The sequence below is a fragment of the Dasypus novemcinctus genome, chromosome 9 (genome assembly GCF_030445035.2).
Source record: "Dasypus novemcinctus isolate mDasNov1 chromosome 9, mDasNov1.1.hap2, whole genome shotgun sequence".
Lineage (NCBI taxonomy): Eukaryota > Metazoa > Chordata > Mammalia > Cingulata > Dasypodidae > Dasypus > Dasypus novemcinctus.
In genome coordinates, this window is record NC_080681.1 from 123684280 (window position 1) to 123703691 (window position 19412).

A 19412-nucleotide genomic window follows, 5' to 3' on the forward strand; every position below is an offset into this window, starting at 1 on the left:
TCATTGTAGCGCTGCTCGTTAGTATTTAACTGGTTTCAGTTCACATTTAACCAGATGTTCCATTAGAAGAGGGGTTTGTATTTCTTGCCTTGGTTGAGCACTTGATTAGGAAACACTGTTATTTATTCCTTTCAGAAACAAAGGGTTAAAATTAAAACCTTTTGCTCCAAAATTTTTCTTTCATTAAACCTAACGATGAAGTAGATGTTATCAGAATCTAGCAGAGAGAATTGAGCTTGAAAACGAAAACCCAAAAATGGTAAAATGACAAATAGGTGTACTTAATAAACTGTTGTCCTCAAAAATGTTCACTTAAAAATCCTCATGACACCTTACGGTGTTAACAGCACTATTTCATCAGTAAATGTAATTTCAGAATTACACAGTGGTTCATGGTAAGTTGAATTCAAAGTGATGTTTTGCTACCGAGGATCCAGTTTTGCTCTAGCAGTTCTAGCAACTGGCTGCTGAGCTCCTTGTTGAATTACATGTCAAGCCTTTCTATGTAATATGTGCATCTTTGACTTTTTTTCCTTATTGTTCCGACTTCATTCTTTTCTGTATTACTGACATGGGTTTATCTTTTCTCCCTTTAGAGAGTTTTGAGGTGACAGTCACCAAAGAAGGTGATAAAGGGTTCTTTCTATCCCCTTATGAATATTAACCCACTAACTTTGTTTATAAAATTGGGAATCAGCCCTTAAATGGAAGAAACTGTCATGGCTTTTTTTACCCCTATTTATTCTCCTACTTTGTTTCTATTTTTCAATATATTGATAAAAATTGTATGTAACCAAACCCTTGGTTAGAAATATCTGGAAATCAGACATCCATTTGAACGTGTGGATAATACTGTGTTATGGTTGCTCTTGTTTTTAATCTAACAAGTTTGAAGAGAATTGTTGCTTCATAACAATTTTCTAATATTTGGAATTTCAAAGAGTTCAGTCTTATTTTTCTATGAAACACATTTTGTGCAGTTTTATATATACCTCAAAACGTGTGTCCTTGTTCTGCCATGGGCAAGAATGGAACAATAGATCTTAGCTCCTAGTGGAGATGGTAAGCCAGCTAACTGTAGTTGAATTCCCAGGCAGGTTTCTCTTTCAGGTTTAACAGGAGGAAGTCTGAAATAAAGGAAAGTCTAGCAAATCCCTCCCTGCAATAGAAACTGTCTCTTTATAGTAGATGATAGCTGTTGAAATGGATGCCTGAAAAGTTGGTATTTCTACCTTTCTCATTTAGTAGTTTGTTTTGATTCCCTAATTTTAGCCAGGCTCATTGCACAGGAAGACTTATTCCTTTGGATTTTTTTTTTTTTTTTTTTTTTTGACAGAATTTCTGTAATTATGGTGCTGACTCCATATCTCACACTTCTTCTCTCAACACTTATCTGTGCCTTCTCTTTGGTCCAAATCAAAATAGCTGCCTGGCTACCCCCTTGGTACTGGGGCAGCATCTCGGGTTATAGAGGCCTTGGCTGTTTGCTAATGGGATCTGCTTTTACCCTGGAGCTCTCTTAAGTTCTCCTGTGAAATGCCTGTCTATAGTTTCTCTCTTTTGTACTCCTGCATGAATGGATGCAAAGTAAACCAGTTGCTTGGAAAGCCAGACTCTGCTTCTTTTTACTAAAGCCTCTGAACTTACCCGTGTTCAAGCACAGTGCTCTTGCTTTGTCCACAGACCCTCCAACCCCTGGCTGCCAAGTTGTTGTCATTTATTTTCTTTGGGGGGCAGGGGGGAGCAGGAAGCTGGGGGTGGGGCGGGGAACATGCCGAAGGTCGGGGTGGCAGAAGTCCTGACCTCTCCTGCTTTGACTCCCTAGGTGAGATTTGTGGGTTTAAAATCCACGGGCAGAATGCCCCCTTTGACGCAGTGGTAGTGGATAAATCCACGGGCGAGGGACTCATTCGCTCCAAGGAGAAACTGGACTGCGAGCTTCAGAAAGACTACACGTTCACCATCCAGGCGTACGACTGCGGGAAGGGGCCCGACGGGGCGAGCGCGAAGAAATCCCACAAGTAAGCAAGCCGCGCGGGCGCCGCAGCGCGCCTCGAAAATGCGGCAGGAATCACACCTGCCTCGTTGCCCTTGTACATGGCTCCCACCAGGAGCCTGGTGTAGAAAAAAAAATTAACGAATGAATGATTTTATTCCACCAAATACCCTGTTAAAGACGCTTAGACTACCTTGAAAATTCAAAAAGCCCACTCTTTCCCAAGGAAGGTATTTCGTTGTTAACGTTTATCCGTCGCGGTAAATTCTAAGGCATGGCATTAACAAGCGCTGCTGGCTCTGAGCTCGCTCGCCCCGCATCCTGGGTGCATCTGTGTACTTCTGCCGGTTGAGAGCTGCTGGTGCAGTGGAGAGGACCCCAACATTACGTTAGATCTAGAATTCCAGGCTTTTTCCCCCCACTTTGACACTAGGCACATAATTTAGTTCCGTTGAGTCTTGGTTTCCATAGTGGGCAAGATAATGTCATGTCAGCCACTGTGAGGTCACACCAGATAACCTGAGGCTGCTGTGAGCAGTGGGGTGCCGTGGGCCAGTGAAACGCTCCCTGTCATGTTTGTTTTCCCTGAGAAGTATTTTGTTTTGATCACAGACCTTGTCTAATTGGGGAAAATGCCCTGGTTAATAACATGATGCCTTAGTTGCTCGGACATCCCAGCTGGGACGGTGCAGTGTTCAAGCCTGAGGGGTGTCATCACCATCCAAGAGTCCAAGAAAGCAAGCCCACGGTGCCAGGACACACTGGCCTGCTGCCCCACGCCCCTCCTCACTGCTTCTAAGTGGCCAAGAGCGGACCAGCTGGTGGTTTGGGTCGAGGAGGAGAGATGTCAGTTCATGGCGACACCATCTAAGGAGTCGCCGTGGGAAACGAGTGCGCACCCCAGGAGGAGGTGGCCGCACGGGTGGCCTCGGAATCGGTGACAGCCAGCAGTGGACTGGTCCAGGCCTCCACCCTTTTTCTCGGGAGCAGGACAGACCTTGCTTTGATTCCCATAATCAAACCTTCCCTTGCCTCCTCTATTTCTTACCCATCGTTTCTTTGGCTCTAATTTTTCTCTGAATTTTACAACAAAATATATATCCACGTTTAACCTTACAATGTGCGAGGAGACCAGTGTTGGGTAAGGTTTCTCTCCCTCCTGCATGTGGTGTTGCCAGTTGTCAAAGAAAACCCCAGGTCTCTCTGACAGTACTGAGTGTTTTCAATGCCACTTAGCACTGGACCTGGAAGAGCCGACCCAAATCCCTATTTCAACTTTCCGTCATTTCCACTGCATTAAAAACAGGGAAGTGGATTGGCTCAATGACTAGAGCTTCTGCCTACCACATGAGAGGTCCAGGGTTCAAACCCAGGGCCTCCTGACCTGTGTGGAGTTGGCCCATGTGCAGTGCTGATGCATGTAAGGAGTGCTATGCCATGCAGGGGTGTCCCCCATGTAGGGGAGCCCCACGCATAAGGAGTGCACCCCGTCAGGAGAGCCACCCAGCACAAAAGAAAGTGCAGCCTGCCCAGGAGTGAGCCGCACACACGGAGAGCTGACGCAGCAAGATGACGCAACCAAAAGAGACACAGATTCCCGGTGCTGCTGACAAGAATCCAAGCAAACACAGAAGAACACACAGCGAATGGACAGAGAGAGCAGACAACTGAGGGGGGCGGGGCAGAGGGAAGACAAAGAAAAAGTCTTTACAAAAATAAAAAAACAGTCATTCCATTTTCATCTTCATTGTATTAATTTTACAAAACAAGTATTGGAAGAAAGCAATTTAAAAATCAGGCAGAATTCTTGTATCCTGTGGGTAAAAATAAGCAGCTGTTTTCTTCCCTCTCCCAGAGCAACTGTGCACATCCAGGTGAACGACGTGAACGAGTACGCGCCGGTGTTCAAGGAGAAGTCCTACAAGGCCACCGCCGTCGAGGGCGGGCAGCACGGCAGCCTCCTGAAGGTGGAGGCGGTGGACGCAGACTGCTCGCCTCAGTTCAGCCAGATTTGCAGCTACGAGATCGTCACTCCAGACGTGCCGTTCGCCATCGACAAGGATGGTGAGAGCAGGGGAGCGTGTCCTTGGCAGGTGGAGCCGCTCGGCCAGACACAGGCCCTTCTGGGCCTATCAGCTTTAAACCAAAGGCCACCACGGGCGCGCTGTCCGCGCGGCTACCAAGCTCCCCAACTGGAGACCCAGCACGGTGTTCATGTGTTTCAGAGTTTTCACTCTGTCCCCCAACTGCCCCTTCTCTGGCACCTGAAAGACTTGTGTTCCCTCTTGAGGCTCCCTGCTTTTTCCTTTCCCACCTAAACAAAACAGATCAAGGGCCCCCACTTAACATGCTTTTGTTCTTTTAATCTTCTCGTCTTTCAGTCAACATGAACCCGAGCAGGTCTGACCTTCAGTCACCGTGAGGTCATTCTGACAGGAACTCCCTGGAGTCGGGTTGAGCCTGGGGCTGGGGGCGTGGCCCCAATACCCCCTCCCTTCCGATGTAGCCACAAGTTAGGGAGGCTTGCAGGGCCACCCACACTCCTGAGCAGCTGGCTAGGTTAGGGGTTTCCACCACCCCCTCAGTTTCAATAATTTGAAAGCAATCAATGTATGATTACAGTTTTATTTTAGCAGAAAAGATGCAAATAAGAGGGAACCCAAAGGGAGCGGATGTAGCTCAAGTGGTTGGGCACCTGTTTCCCATGTACGAGGTCCTGGGTTTGATCCCTGGTACCTCCTGAAAACAAAACAGAACAAAAAACCGAACTCTCACTGGGGAGCAGATGTAGCTCAGTGCTGGAGCACCTGCTTCCCATGTACGAGGTCCTGGGTTCACTCCCTGGTGCCTCCTGAAGACAAACAAACAAGGACCCAAAAGAAGAGATGCATGAGGGCGGTCTAGGGGTCTCCCAATGCAGAGCTTGCATGTCCTGTCCCCGCAGAGTCAAGGCACAGCATGATGCCAGCTCAGTGATGCGTGTTTGCATGCAGGCAGGGGGCTTTGGCATCCTACGTTTTCGTGGGGTCTCATCACATAGGCCCAATCCATGGGCTTGTGCCCAGGTGGTTGTGCTCAGAGTCCAGGCGGGGCTGATGCCAGGTGGCTCAGAGCCCAACCCTCCAGTCACAGTTGGTCTTTCCTGGTGTGGCCGGCTGCCCGCCTTCCCCTGCCCCATCATCTCATGACATACGCTTCAGGTGCGTGGGAGAGGGTGATGACCATGACTCTCACCCTGGAAGTTTCCAGGGCTTTCCCCTAGGAGCCAGGACAAAGGCCTGACCTCTCTTTTGAGGCCAAATTCCATGCAGTAGAGCCATTTTTTTCTGTGCTTCATTAGATTTTGAATCTCATGGCTCATGTGCCTATTGGCAGTCTCCATTGTGAGCGCCCACTGCAGGATCTTGGATGGAATTAGGGACACTGCGGGTATGTTATAAGACATCTGCTCTCATGCGTGAACAGCAGGCTTCTGTTCTAAAGGGGTGGGAAATCTCTTTTTCTGTAACAGAGAAAATCTTTTAGCAAGAGTGCTTGGTGCTGCCTGACCTTGTACTTAATATTTGCAGTGCTTGAATGGTTTTTGCTGTTTTATTCTCTTACATGTAAACGATTAAATCTTCAGGTAAATATAGAAAACATGCAAAATCATAAGAATGAATGGAGGTTGAACTGTGTGGACGCTTATCTTCTGTTGGAATAATTCTTAAAGATGAGTTTAGGGTGCGTTCGGAGCGCACATTAGCCTGGTTGAGGGTTAATTATCTCAAGTGTAAGTTTAGTCCCACGTCAGTATTTTACAGGGCTTAATTAACACACATGCATTTTGCATGTCAGCACAGGGCCCTGAAAGTAAGACAGCATGGTTTCTTGTTCGCACTGTTGCTTTTGTTGTATTTTTTTCCTCTTTAAGGTTATATTAGAAACACAGAGAAGTTGAACTATGGGAAGGAACATCAGTACAAGCTGACAGTCACAGCCTATGACTGTGGGAAGAAAAGAGCCACAGAAGATGTTTTGGTGAAGATCAGCGTCAAGCCCGCTTGCACCCCTGGGTGGCAAGGTGAGCCCTGCTCTCTGCTCTGCTCTCGTACGTGTCCTTAAAACGGCCACAGCCTGGGAACCTAAAACGAGAGTTTCCCCTGCTTCCTTCCACCCCGATCTGCGGGCAAATGCAGGATGGAGCAACAGGATCGAGTATGAGCCGGGCACTGGCGCTTTGGCCCTCTTCCCAAACATCCACCTGGAGATGTGTGACGAGCCCGTCGCATCCGTTCAGGCCACGGTGGAACTTGAGACGGGCCACATAGGCAAGGGCTGCGACCGTGACACCTACTCTGAGAAGTCCCTTCACCGGCTCTGTGGTAAGAGACCCCGTGAAGCTGGGCCTGCCAGCGGCCGGGGCAGGGGGAGAGGCCCTTGCCGACCGAAGGGCCGGCCGACGAGCTGACCAGCCACGAGTGTGGGATGGTGTTCCTCCTCATAAAGAGTGACAGAGACTCTTCAGTTTCTGAAATCCCCTTAGGGCTAATTTCCATACTCAGTGGGCCTCAGGGATTACATACACCTTGAAAACTCTATTCAAAGTAGAATATAAATGTGCATTTTTCTGGCGAGAGGGTCATAACTTCCATCAGCTTCTTATGTGGGTCTATGACCCACCCCCCAAGTTAAGAACCACTGATGTGAAGAAAGTCTTTCTCTAATGTACATCGAGAAGCTTCAAAACAGGGATTATGTAAGGAGAGTGAGGTCCAAGAGAATGAGATGAGATGTCTCCTTAAGGGCTTTAGAGAACATGTACGGTCAAAACTGAGACACCCCCATCTAATCAGTCATCTCCGTAGGCTTTATGTATCACAAACACTGCTTGGGGACGATGAGACACAAAAAGGGCTCACTTTTAGCCCCTGACCAAAAGGGCTCTTTCTTTACCGTCAGTTGTGGATGTTTTTCTGGTTTATGCAAATGAGGCAAGGGGAGGCCTGGGCTCCGCTCAGGGAATTTGCTGAGGAAGATGATAAGTATCAGTTAGTTGAACAGGCCTTGACATAATCCGAAGGGTCTTTTGTGTTTCAAGAGCTACTCTTGAAACAGCTCCACAGGGGGCGTTTTCAATACTGGTCTTTTTCACTAGCCTGATAGCATCAGTTAGAGTTAGGTAACTGTTTTTCTTGCATAATTGAAATCTGTTATATGGTGAATAACCAAAAGGAAAAAAGGAGACAACATCTTGGCTCGTCCTAGTGATGAATATGATGTTTTATACTTTGAGTCCAAATAAACATAATCATGTACCCAAATACACAAAAGTTTAGAGATCTGGAGTATTTTCTATTTTAAACTATGCATATAAATATAATATAGAAAACTTATTTTCTCTCTCACGATGCTTTTATTTTTTACGGTATTAAATGAGTATTCTCTCAGCAGAACTGTTTGAAGCTAGAAGGAAAAGAAAGAACTGGATGTTGGCGTGCTTACTGTATGTGGGTGCTCCTCCTGTGCTGATTCATTCACTCTTCCCAGGGGGCTGCGATGTCAGTGGCAATGACTCGGTTTTACAGAAGAATGAATTGACCCTAAGAAGGTTAGGTAGCTCGCCCAAAGTCACACATTTAGGAAGTGGCAGAGCTGGCACTGCAACTGGGGTCTTAAATTACTCAAAAGACCAGGCTGGGCCAACTGAGCCCTTTTTGTTTTTTTTGAAGATTTATCTTATGTATTTATTTCTCCCCACCCCCTTGTCTGTTCGTTGTGTGCTTGTCTTCCTTTTAGGAGGCACCAGGAACCAAACCCAGGGTCTCCTATGTGGGAGGGAGGCACCCAATCTCTTGAGCCACCTCCCCTCCCCCCTTTGTTGTGTCTCTCACTGTGTTCTCTTTCTTATGTCTCTTGTTGCATCAGCTCACCACACCAGCCTGTCTCATCAGCTTGCTGTCTTGCTTGTCTTCTTTAGGAGGCACCGGGAACTGAACCTGGTACCTCCCATGTGGTAGGCAGGAGCTCAATCTCTTGAGCCACATCCTTTTCCCAGCCCAACTGAGTCTTGCTGCCCCTAGGCATAAAGGACCCAAGTGCCTAAGAAAAGTTGTATAATCTTTTTTTTTTAAAGGAGGTACCAGAGCTTGAACCCAGGACCTCATACATGGGAAGCAGGTGCTCAGCCACTGAGCTACGTCTGCTCCCTGTAATCTTTTTCAATGGAAAATTTTAAGGGAAAATCCAAGTGTGGTGCCATCCATAACAAAAGTTACAATACTTTTTCATTTTCTTTGACTTAGCAGTTTTATTTGTAGAAATTTATTCTAAGGGAATAAACATGAGACCCATGATGGGAAAAAATTAGGAATAGCCTCAGTGTCCCCTGGGAAATTGGTTAAATAAATTATAGTACATTTGTATGACAAAATGCTGGTCAGACGTCTTAAATTAATAGACTACTAACTGGAGTGCATATATATGTATGTGTGTATACAGTGCGGCACCATTTTGTACATATACGCGTGAGTTACATGGTCATAGGGAAAAGACTGGAAATGTTTATCCTAAAGGTTAGTAGGGGTGGACATATTTGGGTGGGTTTACGGGTAATCTTTTCTTCCTTTCTTCCTTCCTTTTTCTTTTTAAAACTATCTAGGGTGATTATGATATTTTTTAATTAAAAAAAATTTTTTGAGGCAAAGTAAACTAGAACCAGCAAATGGTATAGCCGTAGGATAAGGACAGAACCTTGGAGCGGCTTTCACACTCTTCAGACGTGCAAGCCCTGCCCCCAGTTGACATCGCGCGTTGCGGTCTTTCCAGGTGCATCCTCTGGCACCACCGAGCTGCTTCCTTCCCCAAGCAGCAGCCTGAACTGGACAGCTGGGCTCCCCACCGACAACGGCCATGACAGTGACCAGGTCTTTGAGTTCAACGGCACTCAGGCAGTGAGGGTTCCAGAGGGCGTCGTCTCGGTCGACCCCAAGGAGCCTTTTATGATTTCGGTGTGGATGCGGCACAGGCCTTTCGGCAGGAAGAAAGAGACGATTCTCTGCAGTTCAGACAAAACAGGTGGGTCCATTTGACCATAAACGATGTCATACTTTTCTCACACCCTAACCCTGCGCTGTCCAGTGGGGTTGCCGGTGGAGGCAGGGATGCCTTTTCCCTCCCCTGAGAGTTCCAGATAGGCCAGTTGGTGATATACCTTCTAGATGTGTGAGAGGCACAGAGGGGCAACTTGGTTATTTGTTAGCTTTGGTCAGTGGATCATTGAGCAGTGACCATGGGCCTTCCCGCCCAGGAAAGCCCAAGGGTGTTTGCTCCTAAAGAAACTCAGCCCTGGCCCAATGAGAGAGTTTGTTTATCCATATAAAACTGTGTCCTCAAAATCCGTTAAAGAAATAGTTTTTATTCCTCCTTGGGGTCTTACTTTGGCACTTTACCCCTGGAAAATATCTCTGCAGACATGAACAGACACCACTACTCACTCTACGTCCACGGCTGCCGGCTGGTTTTCCTGCTCCGCCAAGAGCCTGCGGAGGAGAAGAAATATAAACCTGCAGAATTCCACTGGAAACTGAATCAGGTGAGGGAGTGGAAACTAGCTAATCACGGTCTTTTAAAAGAGATTAACTATGTACCGCAAGCTTGCAGGTGACTGGCTGTTTATAGTTGATGCATATTTGTGATTTTAGGACTTCTGTGTGTATGGGCAGTAAGACAACAAATCGAATCCACTTAATGCCTTTCTAACAAAAGCCCAAATTTTCTTGCATGTATGTATTTTATATATGAAATATAGACATAAAGAAATTGTGTATTTTAAATTCAAAATACTGTGTTATTGAAACAGGCAATATTTGCTTAAAAGTTGGGGTTGAGATCTTTGTATTTACTTCTTTGGTATTTAAGGCGCTGGCTCCCACACTGCCAAGGTGTACCCCAGGGGAGCCTCTGCAAAGGAGGAGCACAACAGGATAGTTTATGTCCTCTGGAACCAGCCACCTTGACATCTGCTGAACACTCCTAGCTCGGGGCAGGTCACGGTTTCGGCACCAGATCACACCGTGTGCATTCTTTCTGAGGATCTTTACCATGCGATAAAACCCACATGTTCAGGAAATGAAGGGGGTCCTCTAAACTGAGAAAGCCGTCTCCGTAAAATCGGACAAATGATTTTTTTCTCTTGAGTTAGGGATGAGACCTAATTTTTTTGGTTCATGGCCAAGGGCTGCCATATTGTGCCTGTAGTTGCTAAAACACAACATTATTTTAAACAGTTACAAATGTAAGAGCATAAATGACAAAGGGAAAAAAGGACCTGGTAGTGGAAAGATAAAGTAAGTGTCCAGTTGGTCACATTTATCTCTTACTGATGTAATTTTTATTTACATAAATAATATCTTTTATGGAAACTTTTACCATAATTTTTTTGAAGACACAAAAGTATAGTCAGAGAAAATTTTTTGTACCATAGATAGACATTTTTGTTACAATTCTGTTGTAATAACCATAGACTGTATTTATATACTTAGTTTCTTACAATTCTTCTGATTTGCATTTTTAAAAAATCTTTATTATGGAAAACTTCAGACATTTGTTAAAGTAGATTAGTATAAAGAACTATCCCATGTGCCCTTCACCCAGCTTTAATAATTGTGAACTCGTGGTCAGTCTTATTTCATTATTATCCCCACCTACTTATTCCCTGCTCCCTCACTCCCCATTAATAATTTTCAAGCAAATTCCGGATTATAGCATTTCATTCATAAATATTCCATTATGTAACTTTACGAGTACAATCAATATTTTTCACATCTTCAAAAAAATTAACAATAATTCCTCATATATCAAATATCTATTCCATGTTTAAATCAACAACCAGGGTTTTTGGTTTGTTTGAATCAGAATCCGGAGAAGGGCCACACATTGTGATTGGTTGACAACGCCTTTTGAGTTTCTTTTCATCTCTAGATATCGTTTTTTTCTTCCTTGCAATTTATTTGTCCCTTAGAGTTTCCCACAGTCCAGATTTAGCTGATTGCATCCCTGTAACATCATTTAGCATGATTCACTGGCCTCTTTATGTCCCGAAAAATTGGTAGTGGGATCAGATTTGGGTTCCCCTGTTTGGCGGAGACACATGTCACTAGTTGTTTCTCTTGTGTGACTTAGGCAGCTATCAAGCTCAGTGCAGCGTGTTGTCTGGTCATTTTGGTTGTATGAAGTGTGTTCTCAAGAAGGGCTCATGGGAGTAATTTCTCAGTTCTCACATGTCTGTAATAATTGGTGGCCTTTGGACTGAAGGTTAGTTTGGTTGGATATAAAATCTCTGGCTCATAATTCTTCTTGTCTCTTTTTTTCTTATAAAAATTTTGTGTTGGATTTCACTGTGGTCCTTTCCTTCCTTCCTTTTACATGAATTTAGTTTTCCTGTACTTTCAGAAGAGAGCTGGATGGGCTGGCTTTTCTAGCTTTATGACTAGTGCCTCCCCCTTCTTTTGTTTTCACGAAGTGTTAAAAATACGGCCTCGTGTCCTCTGACCTCTCCTGGCCTGCTGTGCTCTAAATGGATCCCTTCCCTTCTCAGGCCCCTGTCTTGGTTTGATTGTTTCTAGCCTTCTCTCTTTGATGGGGCTCCGTCCTGGGAGGGAGCTTTGGCCAGGGAGCTGTGGGAGTTCCCAGGGCCCAGACTGCATCAGCCCCTTCAAGCCTTATCCCAGCCCTTAGCACTGACCCCTGCACTGGAGTGTGCAAAATGCCTTCCGGTTTTAGCTGCCGCCTCACTTTGACTGGGCATTTTCCAGTATCTCAAAAACAAAAACAAAAACAAAAAACCAGTAGCATCTGGTCAAACTCTACAAGTGCCTTTTGAGAGCATGGCAGTAGAATTATAGGAGCTTTCTAATTTTCCTGAAAACAGACCTGGCGATTAGGATAGCAAAACCCAAAACCTGCAGAGAGCATCTTCAACAAGACTCGGCGGCAAGGTGAGCCCGTGCCCCTAGAAATGAGAGAGGTGGACAGAACCCCAAGAGCGACAAGCCCCACATGAGCTGGCATCTGTGGGGGACAAGGTGGAGAAAAGCAGTAGGGCGTCCCGTGCCTCTGCAAACCCTGAAAGGGCCCACAGGCCCTCCCTGGAAAATGCTGGGTCAGCCCGCTCTCTTGCTCATCTTCTTTAGCAGACACTGGGAACTGAACCCGGGACCTTCTGTGTGGTAGGTGGGCGCCCAACTGCTTGAGCCACATCCTTTTCCCATGGGCAAGCTTTTTAGAAACACGTCTAAGGAATTCCGTCACCCACTGTCTCATTTTCTTCCTGTCTCTGTTCCTGAGTGTCTTGCCTCTTCCCTCTAATGCCAAAACTCAGGGAATCCCAGAACCAAAAGGGCTTTAGAAACTGCCACCAACACCCTCACGTGACAGCTAGGGGAGTATTAGTGAGATGCTCGTTCATGACATCAAAGTCACCCCGTTTAATCTGGCATGCCCTCTGAGCTAGACGTTCATGTTTACTTAGGTCTTCAACTTTGAATTGGAAAAAAACAACATGTACTGTAACGTGCCTTATCCTGACACTGGTGGTGTTTTTAATTTTGATCCAAAAGAACTGGCAGTCTAAGGCAGCCCGTTAGTGGAGGGCTCTCCAGCTTGCTGTAGGAGAATTTTCTGGTGTCATCTCTTGGCAGGACAGAATTATAGAGCAGTTTCTGTTTTCTGTCCTTTTAATGAGCAAAGCCACCGGATTGAAATGCCCTGGAGATGATAGTGTTGCCTTGGCTCTATTTGTTGGAATGTGTTTGTAGAATATCTTGTTCTTTTTCTTTCTTTTTTTTTTTTTAAAGATTTATTTATTTATTTAATTTCCCCCCTCCCCCGGTTGTCTGTTCTCTGTGTCTATTTGCTGCGTCTTGTTTCTTTGTCCGCTTCTGTTGTCGTCAGCGGCACAGGAAGTGTGGGCGGCGCCATTCCTGGGCAGGCTGCACTTTCTTTTCACGCTGGGCGGCTCTCCTTACGGGCACACTCCTTGCATGTGGGGCTCCCCTACGCGGGGGACACCCCTGCGTGGCACGGCACTCCTTGCGCGCATCAGCACTGCGCATGGGCCAGCTCCACACAGGTCAAGGAGGCCCGGGGTTTGAACCGCGGACCTCCCATGTGGTAGACGGACGCCCTAACCACTGGGCCAAGTCCGTTTCCCTCTTTTTCTTTTTAAGAGTTATTTTTATTGATCTCTCCCCCACCCCTCATTGTTTTGCTGTTTCTGTGTCCATTCTCTGTGTGTTCTATGTCTGCTTGTCTTCTCTTTAGGTAGCACCGGGAACTGATCCTGGGACCTTCCAGCATGGGGGAGAGACACTCAATCTCTGCTCCACCTCAGCTACCTGGTCTGCTGTGTCTCTTATTGTCTCTCCTCTGTCTCTTTTTTTTTTTAAGATTTACTTTATTTATTTCTCTCCCTTCCCCACCATTGTCTGCTCTCTGTGTCCATTTGCTGTGTGTTCTTCTGTGTCTGCTTGCATTCTTGTCATGCGGCACCAGAAAACTGTGTCACTTTTTTTGTTGCATCATCTTGCTGCGTCAGCTCTCCTTGTGTGCGGCACCACATCTGGGCAGGCTGCGCTTTTTCCATGTAGGGTGGCTCTCCTTACACTACGAGCTCCTTGCACGTGGGGCTACCCTGTGCGGGGGACACCCCTGCATGGCACGGCACTCCTTGCGTGTGGCAGCACTGCTCATGGGCCAGCTCACCACACGGGGCAGGAGGCCCTGGGTACCAAACCCTCCATATGGTAGACGGACGCTCTGTCAGTTGAGCTACAACTGCTTCCCATCTGTGTCTCTTTTTGTTGAATCATTTTGCTGCACGTGGACCAGCACCCTGCACAACGAGCGCTCTGTGTGGGCCAGCTCTCCACTCAGGCCAGTTTGCCACGCGGGCCAGCTCTCCTTCACCAGGAGGCCCCAGGAATCAAACCCTGGACCTTCCATATGGTAGACAGGAATCGTTTGAGCCACATCCGCTTCCTGTTAGGTTCTTTTTTTAAAAAATCCTTTCCCCTTTAGAAGAAGGCGCCTCGGCAGGGGTGTGTGGCTTCATCGTCGCCTCTTTGGATATGCCATGCTCCTCACCCTTCCCTCCGCCTCCCCTAGGTGTGTGATGAGGACTGGCATCACTACGTCCTCAACGTGGAGCTCCCGAGCGTGGCTCTCTACGTGGACGGCGTTGCCCACGAGCCCTTCTCCGTGACTGAAGATTACCCGCTTCATCCCTCCAAGATAGACACTCAGCTCGTGGTTGGCGCTTGCTGGCAAGGTAATGGCACCGGCACTCTGCCCGCCTCCAGGTCTCGGGAATTAAGTGATGCCAGTTTACTAGGGTGGTAGGCTCCTACTGGAGCCTCCGCCCTGTGCCCTCATTTCCTGTCTCTGTCCCTTCTTCCCTCCCTTTCCTGTGCATAGCCTTGGTGGGGGATCACTGCTGGCGCCGCAGTCAGTTAGCTGTCCGTGGACGCTCGATGAGGTATTTCAGGATTGCGGTCCAGCTGCACCTGCCTGGGAGGGAGCGTGGCCCTGAGCGAGTGGGCAGCTGGGCAGCCTTCGTACGAAGTAGTCTGTTTATTGAAAAGTTTACAAGGACAGAGGGGCAGCGCTCAACAGACCTCCTCCGAAGGCCACGGCAGTCGAGCTGTGCTTCAGACCCGGAGGGCTCTCCTAAGGCGTTTCGCACCTGCTGACCTGGTGGCCCCCGTGTAAGGGCTGACCTGGTGGCACCCATGTGAGGGCACTGTTCACCTTTAACAAGTGCCAGGTTAGGAGAGGATTCCATGGCAAGCTCTGCTGCAAAGGCTAGGGATGTTACCAAGCACTTTGGAGAAATCAGGGCAAATTAGGAAAACCCACTGTCTTTCTGATTTGCAAGATGTCGAGCTTGTAAGTGATTTGGATTTCAGGAAAATCCCAATAGGCTTATGATGGCAACCACCACCCAACAGCACTACCAGACTGTGGGCTGCTATTTACACATACATACATGTACATATATACTTACACATTATCTCACTTGGTCCTTTCAATAACTCTGAGGTTGCAGTTATTTATATCCCTGCTTTGTAGCTAAAGAAACTAGAATTAAGCAACTTGCCCAGTGTTACGTGGCTGAGTTATCATGGGCTAAGGCAAGAACTGAACTGTAAAGCTTATGAAGCCCCTTCTCAGAATACTATCTTTCTAATCTAGCAAATAAAAATACTTCGGAATTCAGAGGTAACCAGTTCCATTAGAATAAAGTTACCAAAATACTAAAAGAATAATCTTGTAAAATAGTAACACCCACGCTGCCTCATTAGTAAACCGAGAGCAAGATTCTCAGCCCGTCTCATGACTTGTGCTGTCATGAATGTAAATGACCTTGCGTGACATCTGCAACAACTAGAGCGTGGTAGGACGATGTCTGTGATTTCTCTTGGTGACAGTCTCAGCTAATGCCAGTACTACTACTGTGGCTTATTGCCTGCCCTTGGAACCAAAGGCATTGCTAAATTCCAGAAGCCAGCAGAAACACTTGTCGTTTTCCCCATCCAAGGTCATGGACCCCCTCAGCCTGTCCACGAGTTTCAAGGGTCCCCAGCACTTGGCTGCTGTAACTCCGTGTTGTGTCACTCAGGGTCTCACGAGTGGCTCCATGTGCTTGGTCAAATCACTTTTTGAATATTGTTTTTTTCCTTACAGGAACCTTGTGCTCTGAGTTAGGTTAGAAAATTTATGAAAAAGCCTAATTCCTGAGACAAATTTGCTTACTTTAGGAGAATTTTCATTCCATAATTTTCTGGAGGATTCTTTCAGATAAAAAAGGTTTAATTTTGGTGATTCTTCAACTGTGAGAAAATGGAACATGAGACTAAGGAGTGAGGATTGGGATCTATTGGGATCTAAAGAATTTCTTAGTTGATAGTCTTAAAATTTTAATTCAACTTTGCTTCCCAAGTCAAACAACAATTTTTGAATAACTTTTTTAAACATGAGAATGAAAATACCTGTGTAAACCTAAAAAGTTCTCCTTATATTCTGGGAACTTGGTTGCTTTGGTGAGAATAAATCACCACATCCCCCACCCTTCTGTTTTCTGCTCACACCACACTCTTTCTGCCGTCCAGTAGCAGTAACTTCTCATCTACTCTCACCTTTTTCTACTTCAGCCCTTTCCACATCTCCCACCAAATATAAAATTCTTTAAAATTCACTTAATGAGAACAAGAATCTTTTTCCTTCCTTTGATCAAATTTGAAATCACTTTCCTTGCAAATTTGCCGCAGAGAGCCTCGCCACCAGTCGTGGGTTCCTTTCCCGCAGACTGAAAGGTCATCTCTAGCAGTGTGTTCTAGAGGGTGGACGCGGCAGGCCTGCCACACCTGCGCTCCCCTGGCCTGCCCCAAGCTGCGTCTCCGGCACTGCTGCGGCACAGAGGGCCCCGCAGCCGGGGCCGTGCCGGGGGCGGTGAGAGCCGTGGCGAGCCAGCCAGTCTGTCGTCCAGGAGTGGCCTCTGTCCTGGGCCGTGCCCAGAACCCTGGGTCAGGAGCCGCAGACAGCCGGCCCCCAGGCCCCCAGGCAGTGGCCGAGTTTCTCCCTGACCCCGAGTTCACAGAAAGTCAAACACATCTGCTTTTCCCTCTCTCAGAGGTTAAAGCCCAGACCTGTGAGTGGGTTCTGAGCTTTTATTTTGCGTGTTTGCCAGCCTTATGCTTTGGGCCCTCATGTGCCCTGTCCCATTTCGTCTGCACAAAGTGGCTTCCCTTTCAGGAAGAAAGGCGTGGCCGCCCAGGGTTGGGTACGTACATCTGGTACAGCCCAGGGTTGGGTACGTACGCCTGGTGCGGCCCAGGGTTGGGTACGTACGCCTGGTGCGGCCCAGGGTTGGGTACGTACGCCTGGTGCGGCCCAGGGTTGGGTACGTACGCCTGGTGCGGCCCAGGGTTGGGTACGTACGCCTGGTGCGGCCCAGGGTTGGGTACGCACGTCTGGTGCGGCCCTGGGTTGGGTACGTACGCCTGGTGCGGCCCAGGGTTGGGTACGTACGCCTGGTGCGGCCCAGGGTTGGGTACGTACGCCTGGTGCGGCCCAGGGTTGGGTACGTACGCCTGGTGCGGCCCAGGGTTGGGTACGTACGTCTGGTGCGGCCCTGGGTTGGGTACGTACGTCTGGTGCGGCCCAGGGTTGGGTACGTACTACGGCACTCCTTGGGGAGTCCCACTTAGTAGGAAGTCGAGGTGATGAGGTCAGTGTCTTATTTTGAATCCAACCTGTGTCTCCTCCAGGAGGACATGTGAAGATGGAATTAAAGGATACAAAAGACGCTGGGGGTGGGGTGGTAAATATCCCTTCCGGGAAAGGGTGATCAGGTCCACAGGGTGCGGGGTGTGTCCCCAAGTGGACGAGAGGGGGACTTTTTCCGTTGTGTTCTGTATTTGGGAGCTTCAAAACTAATTTCCAAGGCCCATCTTTGAAGGCCCTAACCTCTTGGCCCTTTTCTGTTGTCTTTGTCTTGCTTTTCTACAGAGTATTCAGGAGTGGAAAGTGACAATGAAACCGAGCCTGGGGCTGTGACCTCTGCAGGTTGCTGGATTTTTTTCCCTCCAGTTCACTGTTGTGTTTCCTTTAAAGATGAGACATTGATTCATTCCCCATTTCGCATGAAATGCCCAAGTTGCATTTGGGGCCGGGCCACCATCTGAGCTGCTTCTTGGCTTACCTCTGCATTGTGCACCCCCATTGCTTCATGGGCTCCCCTCCTCTGCCTGTTCTGACCCCCACTGAAGTGAGGATAAGTGACTCATCCATGCAGTGCACTAATGCAATTCTTTTTTCCTCCTCATCTAATTTTACCCTGATCCCACTGCATGAGGCTCCCTGTTAAATCTCACAGGGCAGGTTTCCAAGCCACTCGTGGTCCTCACAGGGTGGAACCACGAGACAGGAAAAGACTCGTTTCTAGATTTTCTCTCCTGATTGGTATTAAATGTGAAGTATATGTTTCTTAGAAATCTCGATCCCCAGCGGTGATTTACAGTGTCACATGTCCTTATCAGGAAATGAGACGTGCTGCCAAGGGTTTGCCTCTTCTCCTCCACCAGTTTCAGAACAAATGCACCTGTTCCTGGACTTTTGTCCTCCTTGTGCCATCTTCCTTGCCCAGCTGCCCTCAGCAGCAGGAGGCAGGGGAAACGTGACTCAGGAAAATAGCAGGTCATCCGAAGGGCCTCGAGATGGGGCTTTGAGGTGCAGGGGGTGAGTCTAAGCAGCACTTTCATTTTTCTAGTCACCTTTATGTAGGTTCATCTCCAAATTTGTGCGTATTCCCAGAGCATTTCTCAATTAGGAAAAGGCACCTGTAGGGTGCTCCAGCCCATGGAGAAGAAAGAGGTTCAAGGTGCTGGGTGTGGCAGGAAGTGGCAGCTCTGCACCGCGGTGACGCTTCGGGGGGTGGCCGGGTGGGGGCCTCTCGGCGTAGGGTCAGGGACCCCCGACCCCTCTTTCCTCCGGGCCACACGCATGACCATCAGCGACTCCATTTCTCCATCGCACCTCGCGTAGACTGCCAGGCTAACGGGCGGGCATGCACTAACCCGCGCGTCCACACATCCAGCTGCGCGACCACTAACGCCGTGCTCAGGAGCGACCTGGAGGCCCCGGCCACCTGAAACCTTTTGCTCTTTCCCCCATTCCAAAGGTGGTGACCTGCACATGACCCAGTTTTTCCGAGGAAATCTGGCCGGCCTCACGATCCGTGCTGGGAAGCTGGCAGATAAGAAGGTGATCGATTGTCTGTACACCTGCAAAGAGGGGCTGGACCTGCTGGGCCCTGAAGATAAGGACAAAGGGGTGAAGGTAACTGCACCCAGGCTGGCCTCTACCTGCACGGCGTAACTGGGCGTCGAAACCACCCAGGGCGAAGGAAGCAACCAGTGGTTTATTTACTTATTTATTTAAAGATTTATTTATTTCTCACTCTTTCCCCCCCCCCCCAGTTGTCTGCTCTCTGTGTCCATTTGCTGCTTGTTCTTCTGTGTCCACCTGTATTCTTGTAAGCAGCACCCGGAATCTGTGTCTCTCTGTTGCATCATCTTGTTGTGTCAGCTCTTCATGTGTGCGGCGCCACTCTTGGGCAGGCTGCACTTTTATCGCACTGGGTGGCTCTCCTTATGGGGTGCACTCCTTGCACGTGGGGCTCCCCTATGCAGGGGACACCCCTGTGAGGTATGGCACTCCTTGCATGCATCAGCACTGCACATGGGCCAGCTCATCACATGGGTCAGGAGGCCTCGGATTTGAACCCAGGACCTCCCATGTGATAGGCGGATGCCCTATCCATTGAGCCAAATCCGCTTCCCGCCCCCTGTGGTTTAAACGCTTGCATTTAGGCATTCCT

At 48.0% G+C, this 19412-nt stretch overlaps 1 protein-coding gene across 1 annotated transcript in view; it reads left to right on the top strand.

The window, feature by feature from the left end:
- The window catches only part of CLSTN1 (calsyntenin 1), a 78161-nt gene that overhangs the window by 53632 nt on the left and 5117 nt on the right, over positions 1–19412 (top strand). The window contains 10 exon segments of the mRNA XM_058304459.2: positions 597–626; positions 1826–2021; positions 3852–4060; positions 5910–6059; positions 6175–6360; positions 8804–9052; positions 9448–9569; positions 14141–14303; positions 17543–17599; positions 18714–18871. Coding sequence (XP_058160442.1) covers positions 597–626; positions 1826–2021; positions 3852–4060; positions 5910–6059; positions 6175–6360; positions 8804–9052; positions 9448–9569; positions 14141–14303; positions 17543–17599; positions 18714–18871 — 1520 coding nt within the window.